Source organism: Ruditapes philippinarum, unplaced genomic scaffold, assembly GCF_026571515.1.
Source record: "Ruditapes philippinarum isolate M1 unplaced genomic scaffold, ASM2657151v2 ctg3770_1_1_1_1, whole genome shotgun sequence".
Classification (NCBI taxonomy): Eukaryota; Metazoa; Mollusca; class Bivalvia; order Venerida; family Veneridae; genus Ruditapes; species Ruditapes philippinarum.
In genome coordinates, this window is record NW_026858656.1 from 126,387 (window position 1) to 145,324 (window position 18,938).

At 33.6% G+C, this 18,938-nt stretch overlaps 1 protein-coding gene across 3 annotated transcripts; it reads right to left on the reverse strand.

Moving 5' to 3' along the window:
- Nucleotides 1–207: 207 nt before the first annotated feature.
- Nucleotides 208–17,484, reverse strand: LOC132753864 (uncharacterized). 3 transcript variants are annotated; one of them, XM_060744403.1, is made up of 9 exons: nt 17,339–17,484; nt 14,302–14,463; nt 13,664–13,801; nt 12,928–13,098; nt 11,534–11,674; nt 10,285–10,452; nt 8,709–8,861; nt 5,199–5,315; nt 208–4,022 (listed from the first exon to the last, which is right to left on the reverse strand). In XM_060744403.1, the coding sequence occupies exons 1-9, from the start codon at nt 17,415–17,417 to the stop codon at nt 2,929–2,931; spliced, it is 2,223 nt and encodes a 740-aa protein (XP_060600386.1). In that variant the 5' UTR covers nt 17,418–17,484; the 3' UTR covers nt 208–2,928. The 3 variants fall into 3 exon arrangements, with proteins under 3 accessions (XP_060600386.1, XP_060600385.1, XP_060600387.1); XM_060744402.1 differs by having other exon boundaries at nt 8,709–8,867; XM_060744404.1 differs by lacking the exons at nt 14,302–14,463; nt 17,339–17,484 and having other exon boundaries at nt 8,709–8,867; nt 13,675–13,801.
- Between the last annotated feature and the right edge of the window lie 1,454 nt (nt 17,485–18,938).

Below are 18,938 nucleotides of genomic sequence, written 5' to 3' on the forward strand. Positions count from 1 at the left end.
TTATCATCAAATCAGAAGAATTAAGGTGCAAAATGAAATTCACTGACAATAAAATACATAAACAATAAGAAAATCCCTCGATACATCTAATCTACCAGTCAGCTCTCTATATCAAAATTAGTAAAGTGGACAATTTGTTTTTCCTTGATATTCTATTTTTAGAAAAAAATAGAACTGTGTCCGAAGGACACAGATGCCCCCACTGACAACATATATATGGTATATAGTGAAAAAATCAACAAAGGGCCATAATTCTGTTAAATTTGATCGCAGCAAAAATTCCTTCCTTTACTTCCATCTACACATTAAGGTCGTTCATCCCTGGAAGTTTAAGCAAAATCTGCCATCCGGTTTAAGAGGAGTTGCGTTTACAAAATTTCTACATAGTATATAGTGAAAAAATCAACAAAGGGCCATAATTCTGTTAAATTTGGTCGCAGCAAAAATTCCTTCCTTTACTTCCATCTACACATTAAGGTCGTTCATTCCTGGAAGTTTAAGCAAAATCTGCCATCCGGTTTAAGAGGAGTTGCGTTCACAAAATTTCTATATAGTGAAAAAATCAACAAAGGGCCATAATTCTGTTAAATTTGGTCGCAGCAAAAATTTCTTCCTTTACTTTCATCTACACATTAAGGTTGTTCATCCCTGGAAGTTTAAGCAAAATCTGCCATCCGGTTTTAGAGGATTTGCGTTCACAAGATTTTGGGACGTACGGACGGACAAGTGCAACGCTATATGCTCCCCACTCTGTGGAGGCATAAACATCATTTATGCGTTATAAATAACTCTAGGGACAATATTTCGGAGAAGATTTAACAGTGACATGATGCATTTTTCCAAGATAAATTTACTGAACTTCATAGTTTAAAACAAAACAGAATTGTTTTTCCAACAGAAAATAAGAACTGAAGGCCACTTTTAAGAAAAGGTCATTTTAACATGTATCATAGTTTACAAATATTGCTAAGGTATCATCACTTTTACAAAAGTATTAAATCATTCCTGGAATGGTTTTTACATTAACAAAACATATACATTTCAAAAAATGCAATATGGTGTTACGTCTTTTTGACTTGCGGTATCATGCATTACAATAAGAAAAAGACATAAAGCATTACACTAGATTTTCAAAATTTTCTCAGAAGGCAGCCCTGATGAATTGCCTCTGTCATTGTGTAAATTCCATGAACTCTGAACTTAGACTATTTGCTGAATAGATTTATAATATTTATACTGAAAAACCCTTAAATTAATAATGCTATATGAACTACCAAAGCATCAAAGATTGAAGCATTTAATTATGTGCGAGGCCATTTTGACACATACAAATTTGGCAAGAAAATCATAATATACATTAGTACAATAAATTGTTTCAAGAAAAACACAAGTTTGGCTGATAAAGGGAGGACTTATTATTTAAAGCTGAGTTGATGCTGACAGGGCTTCCATTAAGGTGTAAAATTTGGAAGTGAGATACTGAAAATGTCTGACATTGGAATTAAAGAGAGCATTATATTTTTCAAGTCACAGGCCAAGATCAGGAGTAAATGACTCCCAAACTTCCACTAATGGAAGCCCTGACCTATTACCAGTGTAGAAGTAAAATGATTCAGCATCTTCACCCCAGTTCAACATTACTAATTGAGCCGCGTCACGACAAAACCAACATAATACGTTTATGACCAGCATGGATCCAGACCAGCCTGCGCATCCGCGCAGTCTGATCAGGATCCATGCTGTTCGCCTACAAACCATATAACAAGTAGAGAAACTGATAGCGAACAGCATGGATCCTGATCGCAAACGCATTACGTTGGTTCTGTCATGGCGCGGCTCATTTATGGTTTAATGGTATTACATGTCTAGAATTCAGACTAATTATAAATTCATTGTTATGTAATGAGAAATTAAACATTACTTTTTGTCTGAGATTCCACCATTCTATACAGATCTGATTTTAAACACTTAACACTGCTGAATTTGTTTCATGAATTTTGACAGATTTTAATTTGGAATAGTCCATATTCAAGGATTAAATGATTTCAATTTTAAAAAACAAAAAAATTGTGCTGCCAAATATTTTTAAGTATAGAGCCTGGACAGACTGCACTGGCTGTTTTTTGGTGGTAAAAAGCTCAGTATAGCAGGTTAAGCATTCACTTTAAGTCTTACTATGTACATGTAACAAGTAACATTTTTATAGGGTACATATACAAAGGAAACTTGAATCTAACACAATTTGACAAATCACCTATTTATGAATTAGGTTGCCCAATAAGTAATGTATACAGTTTAATAAATTTTAATCTAACAACAAACATGATTTCAAGTAAAAAAAAAAAAATGAGAAATCCAATATTTATAAAAACAGGCACTTTCTACTAAATGCTGCAGATTAGTATTGAAAAGATTTAAATGTGATAGAATAATTATATTCAATCAACACAACAGGCTATTTTCGTTAGGATTTTGAAGTTCAAATATATTCAAAATTATTGTACACTTTTTATTACTTATTAAATAACTTTTCACCAGTGACATCAGTATTCTTAAGAATATGAACTTTCACAAAACAAGTGATAAAGTTCTAAAAACTATGAACGTTTTTGTTACAATCTGACCTGCAATATTCTAAACAATAAGCATTCACAAAACTCAGACTCAGATTCATCACAAAACCAGTCCATTTTTAACATCATTATACATGTACACTGTACTTTCATATTTGAGGAATTATATCTATATTCAAATTTGCTCTTTTTTCATTTTTTCTAGTACTACTATCCTAAAACAGTTTAAGTTCACACCATCCAACTTTGTATAACAAGTTATGACAGTTTTGCAATCGCTTTTAATTTGATTTCAAAAAAATGAAATATAAACTTTATGTAATAAATAGCACATAGAAATTCTTCAATAATTATCTCATGATCCTGTAGGTTTAAAAACAATATGTCCATCTTTGACATCCAGCTGTCCTTGAGCAATAGCCCCGTCTGCTTCTCTTCCATTAATGGAGGATTCCGCTTCCTGATTGGCTAGAATTATTTGTCCCGCCTGCACTTGAATCTGTGCTGGTTTCACCACGTTCTGATTGGCTGATGTAATGTCAGCCAGATTAGTTTGCGTATTTCTATTTACTGTCTCCGGTGAAGATGAATTTGATGAGTCGTCATCAAGAACGATCTGTCCGTCACAAACTTTAAGTTGTTTAGGCCTGCACGGGGAGCCTACAGATCTAACATTTCTAGAATGTCTAGCACTCTGACTTCCAGACTGTCTTCTTCCGAGTGAGTGAGTACCTTGACCATCAGCCAAGGAACCTGACGGTGGCGTGATTATTGCATTCTCAGTACTGCTTAATGAATTATAATCATTAACACTTTCACTTTCTTGAACACCTCTTTCATTTATATCCCAGCAGTCGTTTTCGTTCATACCACTAGCTAGGTGTGGAGCATTAGTTTCAGCAGATCTTGATTCACTTAGCAACTGTATGTGTGACTCTGAGTCTTGTATCTCAGACATTCTATTGGGATTCCTATCTATTGTACTATATTCTGGAGGCGGAGAATTGCGCCCAACTCTCCCACTTTCGGCCATCACTTCTGAGTAAGTTGGTGGTAACTGAACTTCGACGGGAAACTCTACATTTGGCACATATTGAACACCATTATTAACATTAACTATTATATTTCCAAAATGGGTGGGTGATGGCGCTGAAATGAATGGTTCGTTCTCAACAGGTTCGCTCCTCGGCTGATTACGCAAATTGTCTCGAGACTCACACCTATCGTTGTGACGTCTTCGTCTTTCTGCCTGTCTTAGTGCTCGACGCACGGCAGCACGTTTCATCTTTATTCTAAATATTGCAATGACTATGACTGATATAAGAAAGACTATTCCAACTGTACAAGCTATCACTGTGTATACAGTTGTCTTTAACCATATCATCTGATTATCTTCCTCCTCAGTGCTGTCCACAGGTGGTATGTTAACAAGTGTTTGTTCTGTCGTGACTGAAACAACAAATAACATTAGTACCATTTTAATGACAACAGAAGCTGAATTTTCTAACTAACAAAACAGATATCAATTCAGCTTTATTAACAACTAAATGAACTGGGCTCTGAATTATTATTGTTAGCAATTTATGAAAAGCACATATAGTCATAAACTTAAACTGATATCACAATGTTCAAATATGCATCTGAAATAGTGCAAATGTTAATAAGGTTTTTCCATACATGTCTTTTATGTGCTGTCACCTAGTTTTTTTTACACAAGATGACCCATACTCAAACTTGAGCTAGAAATCATCTAAACAATTTTCTGACCAGGATATTTGGACCAAAACCTATAATGCTGCTATTTGGTACCTTCAAAATACCTTCTGAGCTATGGTCCTTGCAAATTAAGCATGAAATATAAATAAGGGAAAGAGCTGTCATTGATAGAAACAATATCAATGTATCATTGATTTTTTTCTGTTTATCAAAAGTCAATACACATTTGAAAATAAATCAACAATTTTGACAAATTATTTCAATGACTAGAAATTATGAAAATTCACCCAAAACATACAGAAGCGGGTGTCCCTGTCTTAACCTAATGCTGTCGTTATGTAATGGACTTATTTCATTGAAGTTATGTGAAAAAAAAAAATCATGCAATTGTCATTTATAAACAAGACATGTCATAATTGTATGAACAGAATAATCTTGTATATTTCTGAAAACAGGTATGAAAGTGAATAAAAGGCAAGTAAATATTAGAAATTATCGATATATCAGTGTGTCATCAATATTTTGTTATCCAATATGAATATTATGTCTATAATTATGTTTTGCACTGAATCAATGACATCTCTACTACGAACAATAACATTTATTTCGGAAAAATTCCACATAGTAATGGACTGGCCTAACCTTGAAGTCAATGTCATAATTATCGAGTTACCTATTTTATAATACCGGATCTTATCATTATTCCAATGTTTTGATTATATTGCAGTAATGCGGCTAGTTGTTACCTATCTTTTAATTAGTTATTACCGGACAGCTGTTACCCGATTTTAATAACAAATTTGAAATAACTTACCCATCATGCACCTATTCCAGTAATGTGACTAGTAAAGATACCTTTTGTTTAATTAATTAATACCGCATTTTATTAAGAAATTTGTAATAACTTACCCATCATGCACCTGTTTTCATCTGACCAATCATCACAATGATTCACTTTATCACATACATACGCATGGTCTATACATCGACTATTATTACACCGGAATTTATTCTCGCAAATCATCTCTACAAAACATACCAGAAACTTTACAAAAATAATATTTAAAGATCCTGTAACACAATTTTTTCATGGTTTATTCATAAATATGATGCTCAAATTAAGATTTGTCAATATTGTAAGTTCCAATAAGCATTATTTATAAAGATATTACCCAATTTAACATTTCATGTAAATAAAGGGAGGTAATTAGAAATTTATTTTCTATAAATTCTAAGTCAAATTTTGCAATAAGAAATGAATGCCTGTAATTTATTGATTAAATAAAATGTGCACAAATATTTGCAGTACACATTTTACATATTCTTCGATGTTTAAAAATTGTTTTATTTGCATAAATATGTACATATATATTTTTTTGCTAGTGTGGTATTCACACAGTAAAAATATCAATCACAAAACATACAGGATCTTTAACTAAATGTTGAATATATAATATTAAAAGTCAATATGAATGTAAAAAAGACAAGAGGGCCATGATGGCCCTGAGGTCGCTCACCTGTATATAGGCCCCCCAACCCCCCCCCCCCCCAACGTTGCAGGGGCCAATTTAACCCAATGGCTTTTATTTGCACAAACTTGGTAGACACCCATAAGAAGATGTTTCATGCTAGACATCTAAGCTTTAGCTCATGGGCTTTTTAAAAAGAAGAGTTTTTTTTAAAATTTTACTATGCACATATAGTTAAAAACAATGACACCCCTGGCGGCCGGGCCAGTTTTGACCCCAGGGCTTTTTATTTGAACAAAACTTTGTAGACACTTACTAGAAGATGTTTCATGCTTAATATCTAAACTCTAGCTATTTGGGTTTTTTCAAAGAAGATTTTAAGTTTTTGCTATACACATATAAAGAAAATCAATGACCCACTGGGGCGGGGCCAATTTTTGACCCCAGGTCTTTTATTTGAACAAACTTTGTAGACACTCACTAAAAGATGTTTCATGCTGAATATCTTAACTCTAGCTATTTGGGTTTTTTCAAAGAAGATTTTTTAAGTTTTTGCTATACACATATAAGGAAAATCAATGACCCCCGGGGCGGGGCCAATTTTGACCCCAGGGCTTTTATTTGAACAAACTTGGTAGACACCCATTAGAACATGTTTGATGCTAAATATCTTAGCCATAGCTCTTTGAGTTCTTTAAAAGAAGATTTTTTAAGTTTTTACTATATGCATATAGGGAAAATCAATGACCCCCCGGGGCGGGCCAATTTTGACCCCAGGGCTTTTATTTGAACAAACTTGGTAGACACTTATTAGAACATGTTTCATGCTAAATATCTTAGCTCTAACTCTTTTGGTTCTTTAAAAGAAGGTTTTAAGTTTTTACTATATGCATATAGGGAAAATCAATGACCCCCTGGGGCGGGGCCAATTTTGACCCCAGGGCTTTTATTTGAACAAACTTGGTAGACACCTATTAGAACATGTTTGATGCTAAATATCTTAGCCATAGCTCTTTGAGTTCTTTAAAAGAAGATTTTTTAAGTTTTTACTATATGCATATAGGGAAAATCAATGACCCCCCGGGGCTGGGCCAATTTTGACCCCAGGGCTTTTATTTGAACAAACTTGGTAGACACCCATTAGAACATGTTTCATGCTAAATATCTTAGCTCTAGCTCTTTGGTTCTTTAAAAGAAGATTTTTTAAGTTTTTACTATATGCATATAGGGAAAATCAATGACCCCTGGGGCGGGGCCAATTTTGACCCCAGGGCTTTTATTTGAACAAACTTGGTAGACACCTATTAGAACATGTTTCATGCTAAATATCTTAGCCATAGCTCTTTGAGTTCTTTAAAAGAAGATTTTTTAAGTTTTTACTATATGCATATAGGGAAAATCAATGACCCCCCGGGGCGGGGCCAATTTTGACCCCAGGGCTTTTATTTGAACAAACTTGGTAGACACCCATTAGAACATGTTTCATGCTAAATATCTTAGCTCTAGCTCTTTGGGTTCTTTAAAAGAAGATTTTTCAAGTTTTTACTATATGCATATAAGGAAATTCAATGACCCCCTGGGGCGGGGCCAATTTTGACCCCAGGGCTTTTACTTGAACAAACTTGGTAGACACTCACTAGAAGATGTTTCATGCCAAATATCTAAGCTCTAGCTCTTATGCTTTTTTAAAAGAAGATATTTAAAGTTTTTTCTTTCGGTTGCCATGGCAACCAGAGTTCTGCATGGAATTAAATTCTTTGAACAATTTTTAAAGATGACCACCAAAGGAACATTCCTGTGAAGTTTGGATGAAATAGGCTTAGTGGTTTATGAGGAGATGTCATTTAAAGTAAAAGTTTACGGACGGACGGACGGACGGACGGACGCCGGACGAAAAGCGATCACAAAAGCTCACCCTGTCACTTTGTGACAGGTGAGCTAAAAAGACAGGTTTACCTCTTTTATAGTTTTGAAAAAAGTATATAAACTTATTTCATTCTACTAGTTCAAATTATTCATTGAAATCATATAATTTAATACTTATTATAATTGGTTTAAATTAACATAATTTAAATCAATTTTTGTAAACTCATTTTTAGTTCAAACATACCAAAATGATCTTCTTCTAATAAAACACAGAATTAATTAACCGAGAGCCTGCTGATTGAGTCTTCCCACACTACCAATGTAGACCAAGACAATCTGGCACATACATGCATGCTGACTGATCATGGTCTGCACTGTTTGCTAATTAGTGTATATTTATTTCAAAATATTTACTGACTGAACAGCGACTAGTATGGGTCAGGGTGTACTAATTAGAAAATATGCTTAATGAGGGTCCATCTGCCACTTCAGGCACTGAGAGTTCAGATCCTCAGACATTTCACCTAGTATGTGTCACTGTTAGAAAAAATGCTAACTATTTATATGGCGACCTTATAACCATGTCAAACGTTTAACAATTGACCTTACTAATAAAATCCTTACATTTTCAATGTTAACTATGTTTCTTTGTCAAGATATGACATTTTGTTCGTATTTTGTTGTATTCATCATGATAACAATACATATCCAAATATAGTAACTATTTTCTGTAAGCGTATCAGTCAGTCAAGCTCATCCAAATGATATGACAATTTATTTTGGCAGCAAAACCTTATTCTTCTCCATGATGCATAATTATAATAGTATCATTAGTCTCCCATGCATCTTTTAAATATTAAACGTCACAAAAATCAGCTTGCATACATGTTTAGTATCATTCAGTGCATTACTGATACAAAATTTATTGGTCAACTTTTTACATATAATCACTTTCAAGGACATGAATGGTGACATGTCTGGGGATCCGTACTCTCAGTGCCTGAAAGGGCAGATGGACCCTCATAAGCCTAGATTAATACATACACATCAGCTTAAGGTTCTGATCAGCAAATTAAGAAGTTACCTGGACAATTTTGTTCATCCTCTCCCCAAGGGCAGTGCTGAACACCATCACACTTGTAATGGCATGGTACATGTATAAATGTATGTTTATCAACAGTGTCCTTACAAATAAGTCGACAAAACTTGGCGGTATTTGCCACTGCTATACTTACATCTGAAACTACCGAAAATGCATTTTTATAAAATTGCGGTTGTCAAGAGTACATGTAAAATGTATAAAGGAGTCAGAAAACAGAAAATTTAAACCAAAAGGTAAAGAGAGTGCCTCATTTGTCACAAAATATACACATCATAAATGCCAAGTTATACAATACTGAACATTTTCATTAAAATCCCACAATTTATGAATATTCACATTTTCAATTTGACCCCTGCAAGTGACCTTGGCAAAAGGGACCTTAATTTTATTCACAACATTATGCCTCACAATGTTGAGCATATGTACCAAGTTATAAATCATTCCTGCGATGTATGTAGAAGTCCCACATTGGACAAGCACTTTCCTCTGACAATTGTGACTTTGACCTCTGGCCTAGCTTAGCACCTAGTTCATTCGCGAAACATAGGACTTATGATGATGAACATTTGAATCAAATAATACTGCTATCCTTCCTTATATGTATAAGATAAGATTGAACTAGAAACCTGGTTCATGCACGCGGCAGTACATTTCTTACGGATGAAAACTTATATCAAGTAATGCTATTATCCCTCCATGCATATACAAAACTGAACACTGTCCAGACACCACATGCCCTTTGCCGGCTTATTTTACAAGCACAAAATCTAAACATATTGAATGCCACAATAACCAAAAGATACAAACATTACATATATTTTTATTTTATTTTCTACAAAGTTTTGTTAATGTGGGAAGTAAAAAAGCTGGTGTAAGTTCAGACTCTTGGGAAAGCTGCATGATTTTAAAGAAAAATTCAATTGGGAAGGGAAGAGAAGGAAAATCACTGTATCATCATAACTATGACGATAACAAAGCCCCATGCTCTTACTAAAACTTTTTGTATAGTTTAGTGTTCATTTGTAAGCATTGGTCAAGAAAAATGCACTCGTCTAACTAATAGAATGTGGTAAATGCTAACTAATGAACACTAACCAATTCAGTGTTGGTAATCACTTTTTGTGCTAGACAGTTTGATAGACAGCCATTTTACCAAAGCAAATATGTTATGATACAATTACAATACTAGTGAACAAAAAATAATTTCAAGCACTAAAATAATCATTTTGTAGCCTATTTTAACAAATGAGAACAACCAATGAAGTTTACATATTTGAAGCAATGCATAGATCCCTGACCTGTCTAATTCTAATCATCAGATTAGTGGATACATTAATATACAACATATTTGTTATAAAAAAAACAGATTAAAGGATACATTCAGAACTTCACCACAACATATTTGTTAACAAAAGAGCACATGTCAATGTTTATGGTTAAATCTATTGTTATTCAAATGAAAGGTCAGAGTAGGGATCTATCAATTTCATTGGTTATCAAATAAGATAAAACATTAAATCACAAGGGAGAGCTGTACCATTCCTTTCAAAATTCTCACCTGTTACTCGTAATTGTAACTTTATAGCTGCAGTCACACCAAAAGTTGTGAACAGTTTACAAACATAAGTTCCTGTATTCTTTAAGTCTACCTGAGATACATGTAATGAGACTATGCTTTCATTGTAATGAATCTGTCTGACATTCCCTAATGAATCAGCTCGGCCACCTGAAATGTTAAAACTTAAAACAATTAACCTGCTATATTTCTATAATGGATCTGTCCCACTTTGAATTTGGAACAGTCCATTCAAAGTTCAAGGGATTTCAATATCAAAATACAAAAATTGAGCTACCAACAGTATAGAGCATGGTCAGACAGACTGCATGGATGTGCAGGCTGGCCTTGGCTCTATACTGGTCATTACTGGTGGCAAAGGCTAATCAGCAAATTAAGGGTTAAAACAATTAACTCCTTAGTTCTCATTTTAAAGAGAATAAATTCACATTCGTGCATAATAAAAACAACTGTAGATTAGCATTTACATGTTTCTTTAATGAAGTCAGTTTATCCTTAACCTGTGAAATGGATTTTTCCAGTTTTTAATTTTGTACAGTCCATTCAAAGTTAAAGGGATTTCAATTTTCAAAATACAACAAGCGGTCAGGCTATATTTAAGCTGACTTTGCAAAGATTTATCATTTTTGAGGTCAACAGTTTATGGGTTAAAATTTTACATAAATTTTCCAAAGAAAACCCTCTACAAGTTCAAGTTCAAATCACATTTAAACCCAGTTCACCAAATCCCATTTGCCTCAGCAAATAAAGAATATGTCCAAGTGTATGTAAGAAGTAAGAAGCCTTCTTTCTGTAACTGACGCACATAATTAAAGTTGCTAAGATGAAAAGCAATAACAAAGTATTAAAACATAGGATTGCTGTGATGTAAAAAAGCCATCTAATTATATCAATATAAATTACCAATTGTTCTCCTAATTTGTTTATTTCTGGTCATAACATTTCAAAAAGTTAGGAGTATCATTTTTTCTTGCATATCACACAAGATTATCTACTGTTTACACAGGTGCTAGAAAACTCTTTCTTACACATTCCCCCCATGTAAGACAAGTTGCATGCTTTAAATGATGTCATTGCTAACTGTTTAGCGGAAACTCGGCAGAGCCTTGTAAAATTTGCCTCGCCCAAGGATCAAACCAGCAACCCTTGGATTACTTATCGGGTGCTCTCCCTATTGAGCTTGAAGGGCAGACACACATCTGAAGACAGTGTAATAAAAAACATTACATACCAGCTTCTCCTTCCCATCTCAGGCTGACAATCGGAACTTTTAGGTCTTTGGCAGAACAGTTGACTCGTATGGTCTCCCCTCTAGTAACAAATAATGGATTCACAAAATGTCTTGTAGGTTCAACACTTAGTTGAAGGTCCGCTGAAACGGAAGGAGATAAAAATGTGATTTTTTTTCATATTTTAAAATGTATGAAAACCTATCTTATTAAAAAAAAAATTTAACTGTGCCTCCATCTAAGTAAAAACATATACAACAAGTTGTAAATTATACAAGTTTGACATTGTAACAATATCTTAAGATTTGCTTCCATGTACATTCCTTTGCAAATTTAAGTGCATTTCTTGATGCAAAGAAAATGCATTTTTGAACTTAAACAACAATGCATGTTTCATTTTGCGTTCCATCTTGGATTCTGACTACATGATGGTCAAAGTACAGCAAGTAACTACTTATATTTCATGATAAACTACAATGCATTTAACAAGTATCAAGATAAGGCCTTATGGTGATTTTCTAGCATTACTTGAAAATGAAGCACTCCATCATAGACAAAGGTTTACTCTGATTAAAAATTTCTTTTAACATAGTCAGTGACTTTTTCTGATTTCATACAAAATTTTATCAAAATAGCAAAGCATGGTTAAGAAATCCTGTCGCCAAACTAATTTCTGTAGCCAAACTGTTGCCAAATTACAAGTTGTGCAGCCAAACTGTTGCCAAATTACAAGTTGTGCAGCCAAACTGTTGCCAAATTACAAGTTCTGCAGCCAAACTGTTGCCAAATTACAAGTTCTGCAGCCAAACTGTTGCCAAATTACAAGTTCTGTAGCCAAACTGTTGCCAAATTACAAGTTATGTAGCCAAACTGTTGCCAAATTACAAGTTATGTAGCCAAACTGTTGCCAAATTACAATTTCTGTAGCAAAACTGTTGCCAAATTACAAGTTCTGCAGCCAAACTGTTGCCAAATTACAATTTCTGTAGCCAAACTGTTGCCAAATTACAAGTTCTGCAGCCAAATTACAAGTTATGTAGCCAAACTGTTGCCAAATTACAAGTAATGTAGCCAAACTGTTGCCAAATTACAATTTCTGTAGCAAAACTGTTGCCAAATTACAAGTTCTGCAGCCAAACTGTTGCCAAATTACAAGTTCTGCAGCCAAACTGTTGCCAAATTACAATTTCTGTAGCCAAACTGTTGCCAAATTACAAGTTCTATAGCCAAACTGTTGCCAAATTACAAGTTCTGCAGCCAAACTGTTGCCAAATTACAATGTCTGTAGCCAAATTATAAAAATTTCAGTGCCAAAAATTGTAATGCTACCTCATTTCAGGCAGGTGCAGACACGTGATGATACATTAAATATAGCATAAAAATAAAGCATAATTACCAGTTCTGTTGACCCATATCTGAATAACCTTACTAGCATGCTGACCATCAGCTGTATGAAGCTTACATCTATATGTACCCGAGTTCTCTGGTTGGGCATTAGGTATCAGCAATTTTATGACATATTTCTCAAGCTGTATCTGTTTGAACATATAGTCTTTTATTTCATTTCCTGGAAAATAATTCAAACGATACATGACTTGTATACATTGTATGATATATCAATGGGAAAATACTTTTGTTTTCAAAATTTTGTGCCAGCATGGCCGATAATGCAAATGCAAACTGTTTAATGGTTGACAGCTAAAATCACGTTGTTTTAAGCAGAAAAGCCTGCTAAAGTTCTTTTATACAGATCTTGTGCATCCCAGATCCATTCGTATTTTAAAAATTTTACTTTTTCATTTATAATTATTGTGTTCAGAACTATAGCTTCTAGGCAAACAAATGTCGCAAATTCATTTAAGCAATAAACTACTGTATACACAAACAAAAAACAAGCATAGTGGTAGAATGAAACAAACACTTAAGAACTGCAAGAGTATCTTATGATGTTACCGATTAAAACCCTAATGGTAATTCTAAATATAGAATCATTTGGTTAACTTTTGATTTCTCCATGAAGCCTGTGGTCCAAGGGTAAGAAGCTTACTTATCATTCCTTTATCACATTTTAAGTATTTATTCTTAATAAAAAGACTGCAAACTGGCTTTTGACACAAATTATTTAAAGGTACCTAAAGCTTGCCATTTGAAGTCTTTGATAGGTGCAGTAATATCCTTAGTTGAACAATTGACTTCCGCTACTTGGCCTTGTTGAACGACAACATGTTCTGGTGTGATATTTAAATAAAGGCCTTCAAAAACCTTTGGAGCTATGGAAAAAAGACAGGAAACAACATTATAATAGAAAGACTTTAAAAACAGATCACAATATAAGACTATGCTTAAAAGCAGCTTTTACAGAGTTTTACATTATATACAATTGCTGATTTGTAATTTACAAATACAAATGCACATGTACTGTTTAGAAATACAAAAGAAAAACAAACAGATATGTGAATTTCTCAGAAATGAATGCAAAGAATATATGAGTAGAAATTAAAAATATCAAAGTCCTGAAAATTCTGTATTTATACTTTGTAGCATTATTTTCATCATATTTTATATAGAAAAAAGATTGCTTTTAACAGTATTAAAAAACCTTGGAAAACAGCTTATCTTTTATGCATGCATTTTCTACAGATAAAGAAACTTGACATTAGCTAAGTCCTATTTTTTATCTATTTTTAACATACTTAGACACATCGAGAAAATGACTTATAAAAGTTTGACTCATAGAAGTTCTACTGCATATAAAAAAAAAGTTATATACTTTGATTTTGAATGAATGGGCAATCTTTCTCATCTTCACCAGTTGGGCAATCTAACTGACCATCACATCTATACTGACATGGTAAACGAATCTGGTATCTACAAATAAAATCCGGACAGGGTGGCTTCGTATAAATGTAAGGATCAGCTAACTGCGTGGAAGCTGAAAATAAAACAAGCATTTATGATTCATTACATTATACTATCTCTAAAATTATTTGTCAAATACATGTATTTGCTCACATATATTCATGTAAACAATCACAGAGATATATTTCATCTTGGTAACATAATCAAATCTCTAAAACATATTTCAATTGTTTTAACAATTACAATGTAAACTAGAGCTTCAAATCCGCGTTTTATGCATAAATACTTTTGACAAGCTCCCAGGATGGCCGCCAAATGTCACAGGGTGAGAAAAATGTGCAGCGTGACCAAGACTCAAACCTGGGATCTCGGAATACAGTTCTGCCGCTCTACCTACTGTGCTATCTGGCTGCTTCCACATCTTCACCTCCAAATATAGTGACTGATATAAACTGAGACTTAATAACTCAGATAAATAGGTCTAGTATATCTCCAGATTAGTGTATGATACACTATCAATGTAACTCAATGAAAATAGGCGGGGATATTCTGATAATAGAACGATCACAACGATTTAGTTAAATAATAATTGTCTAGGTTTTCTGATTAATAACGAAAGTGGAGCATGAAATACCGAATTACACCTTTAAAACAGAAGGAAGTCGTACGTGACTCACGTACGGCTAGAACTTTTGACTAGCCGTACGGGCCCGTACGACTAGCAAGGACTCACTGTATTGGCTAGCTGTACAGCATTTTCAAAATTATATGGAAGTCGAAAATGCATATGTTATTTTATGACTTTAAGCGAGGATTTTAACCAAGAAACAGCAATTGTCTTCGTATGTTTACTTTTTCAAGATTAATCGCCTTGTTGGCTACAGTAAAAAAGTATGAATATCGATCTTTGTCATCTCAAGACGTCGAGAAAAAATAGCGCTTGGTAGCAGTTAAATAACACCAATTGAAATAGTTTACAAAATTTTGATAATAGTCCTTTTTTGTTTCATTAAGTTTAATTTTCGACACCTTTAAAATGAAACAAAAAGCGAAAATTATTGTTGTTGGGCTCTGATAATTGCGTCAATTACCGACGGTATAGAAGTTTGTCCATCATTAAGGAAAGTTTGCATGTTCCATGAAACGCATTTTAAAATTCTATTATCAGTCCCTTAGTAGGCTTTAATTAAGGCTAATTAATTGATCGATATTTATCTACTGTATTTCAAAAATTATACAATTATTTTTTGCTTTTCACCACTTTTTTTCCAATGTTTTTTTATTTATCCCACTCCTATCATTATTTATTCGATCCATGTGCTTAATAAACAAACATTCATCTTTCATACAAATAAAACAACAAATCATAATCATGAGGCACAAAATAACATATGCATGTTCGACTTCCATATAATTTTGAAAAGTGTCGTACGGCTAGACAATGCATTGTGTCCTGGCTAGTCGTACGTGACTCACATACAGCTAGAACTTTTGGCTAGCCGTACAGGCCTGTACGGCAAGCTACTTCCAAAACAGAAATATAAACCTTTTTTTAACCAACTTCCCCAATCAACTTCATAATGGCTTTGCCTAATATCATATATAACATTATCTTTAGTATAGTAAGCTGTTGTATAGACTATAGTAAGTGAAGGTGCCATTATTCGCTCTGCTATAGGCCTATTTACAATGATTCAAAGAATTAGATGTGCATGTTAGACTGGTAAACCAATTGGTGCATTTTAAAATACACCAATTCACGAATTCGAAAACCTAGCTTAACGCCGTTTTCCGGTACTGTCTGTACATAGCTCTGGGGAATTCACCTAATCGAGTGTAATAGCGAACTCGATGTTTTCGGCCTTTTTTGAATTAAATTGAAATAAAACAGTTATTTCTTTATAAGAAAATAATTAAATATCATTGTATGAATAATTCCATACAGAAAATAAAGTAGATACACAAGTTTACGCAGAAAATAACCTTACTTATTATGAAGATTCCACTCAGTCCGTTTAAATTTTATTCACGAATTCGAAAACCTAGCTAAACGCCGTTTTCCGGTACTTTCTGTACATAGCTCTGGGGAATTCACGTAATGGAGTGTAATAGCGAAGTCAATGTTTTCGGCCTTTTTTTAAACTAAACTGAAATACACTTAATTCTTTATAAGAAAATAATTTATTTAAATATCATTATATGAATAATTCCATAAAAAAAGAAAGTAAATACACAAGTTTACGCAGAAAATAACCTTATTTACTATCGAAGATTCCACTGTCTGTTTGAATTTTATTGATTTTCATTATAAAAAAATTGTTTATTTGAATAATTTGCAATAGATATTCAAGGAAAATTGATAATTTTCAGACATTAATTTTGTTCACCTTAAACAGTAAAATAATGATAGAAAAATAGAAATATCATGTAACTGTGTTATGTACTTCATTTGGTGTAATTCCCCAGAGCTAAATCCGTAATGTACCGGAAAACGGTGTTTAGCTAGGTTTTCGAAAAGGTCAATAAGTGCATCGCACACATAACGGTGCATTATGCACTAATCTGGCTATAAACAAGACCTGATAAAATGACTCATCTGTAGACAGAATGAAAACCACAGGCATGTTGCATGAATAAGTGGTGAAGCATAGCAAGCAATATATCAGGTCATAAAAAAGCTTACACTGTGATATGTGCCACATAGGCAATGGGTATTCTCTTTTATAAATTTAATAAGAACCGCGCATGAAAAAAATTATGCAAGTAGGCCTACTGATGTCTGAAGACGTGAAGCAGCAAACAGGTTCATCATCAAAATCTGGGACATAAGATAAAAAGTTATCTTATGTCCCAGTCAAAATTAAAGAAACTGGAGTCTACCACATTGTTTTACTTCATCATCTATTGCTAATCGTTCTATGTATATAAAGTATAAATAATTCACTTACAACCCAAATCAATAAACTGTAATTCAACAGCAAGAAAAAAGGTTAATCTCCAAAATAAAAACCCTTGTATCGGATCCATCAACTTAACTTCTTGTCGGCCATTAATTGACGGGTTCCTGTAATTACCAGAAAGAGAAATAATCAACCTAAAGGTTTCTCTAGAAGCGCAAAGGATATTGTTACTTTAAATAAGAGGACAACCTTAAGGGTGTTAGCAGAGAGGTTTATAAACAAACAAAAATGCATATATATTCCTGTTGATAGTTAAAGTTCACATAAATGCCATAATTCATTCAAAATTCACAGACATTTGGGGGTTAGACAAGGACTCTTCCTTGCTCAATAAATAAGCCTTAAAATTCTAAGCAATTTTTAACATTTTAACTAAGTGGGACATCTGTTTCAGTCATCAACTTGTTTTGATTCAATTTTGATGTGAATGAATAAAAAACATCCTGTGTACCATCAAGTCTCAATAAAGTCATTTAATTCATACCAGAGTTATAGACCTTGGACAGTTATTTCCTATTATAATCCTCAAGACATGTGTTAAGGTTCAAATGAAAAACCCTCAAGAGTTTTTAAGATTTGACAGCATGCAAAACTTGCTTAATTAAAATCCATGTCAGAGTCAGTAAGACTTGGATAGTAACCTTCAATTTATTACATATGTATATGAACAAGAGTTTGTAACAGAGTTACCAACGTCCCCCGCCTCGGGAAGTTTTATATGATGCATAAAATTGTGCTATTTCAAAAGATTGAGGTATGGATCTCAGGACATTCAGTCCAAAATTATGATCAATGCTAGATCTGCAAATGCAACAATAAATTTGTTAAAAAAATAAAATGAAACACGGAATTTAAAAATCTATCATGTAAAGCTTTGACCTCTAAGTGTGACCTTGACTTTGGAGGTAGGAATGCAGGTGTTGTACATGACATAACGTCTTATTATTGAGACTATTTGTGCAGAGTATTGACCTTGACTTTGGAGGTAGGAATGCAGGTGTTGTACATGACATAACGTCTTATTATTGAGACTATTTGTGCAGAGTATTTTCAAAATCCCTTGAACTATGAAGAAGTTATAGATTGAACACAAAATATACCCTAAAACAGACTATGTAAATCTTTGACCTCTAAGTGTGACCTTGACCTTGGAGGTAGGGACACAGATGTTACGCATGACATATCATCTAATCATTGTGACCATTTGTGCCAAGTATTTTCAAAATCCCTTAATCTATGAAGAAGTAATGGACGGGACACAAAATATACCAAATAACAGACTCTGTTAACCTTTGACCTCAAATTGTGACCTTGACCTTGGAGGTAGGGATGCAGGTGTTGTACTTGACATATGGTCTTATTATTGTGACTATTTGTGCCAAGTTATTTCAAAATCCCTTGAACTACGAAGAAGTTCTAGATCCGACACAAAATATACCCTATAACAGACTATGTTAATTTTTTACCTCTAAGTGTGACCTTGACCTTGGAGGTAGGGATGCAGGTGTTGCGCATGACACATCCTCTTATTATAGTGACTATTTGTGCGAAATATTTTCAAAATCCTTTGATCTATGAAAAAGTTATG

Excerpts from the sequence above, each read along its gene's own strand:
- LOC132753864 (XM_060744402.1), bottom strand. The coding sequence starts at position 17,417 with ATGGATCCGATACAAGGGTTTTTATTTTGGAGATTAACCTTTTTTCTT. Across the intron at positions 11,675-12,927 it reads GATATGGGTCAACAGAACTG|CGGACCTTCAACTAAGTGTT; the intron begins GTAATTATGCTT and ends CTTCCGTTTCAG. Across the intron at positions 4,023-5,198 it reads TGAAAACAGGTGCATGATGG|TCACGACAGAACAAACACTT; the intron begins GTAAGTTATTAC and ends TTGTTGTTTCAG.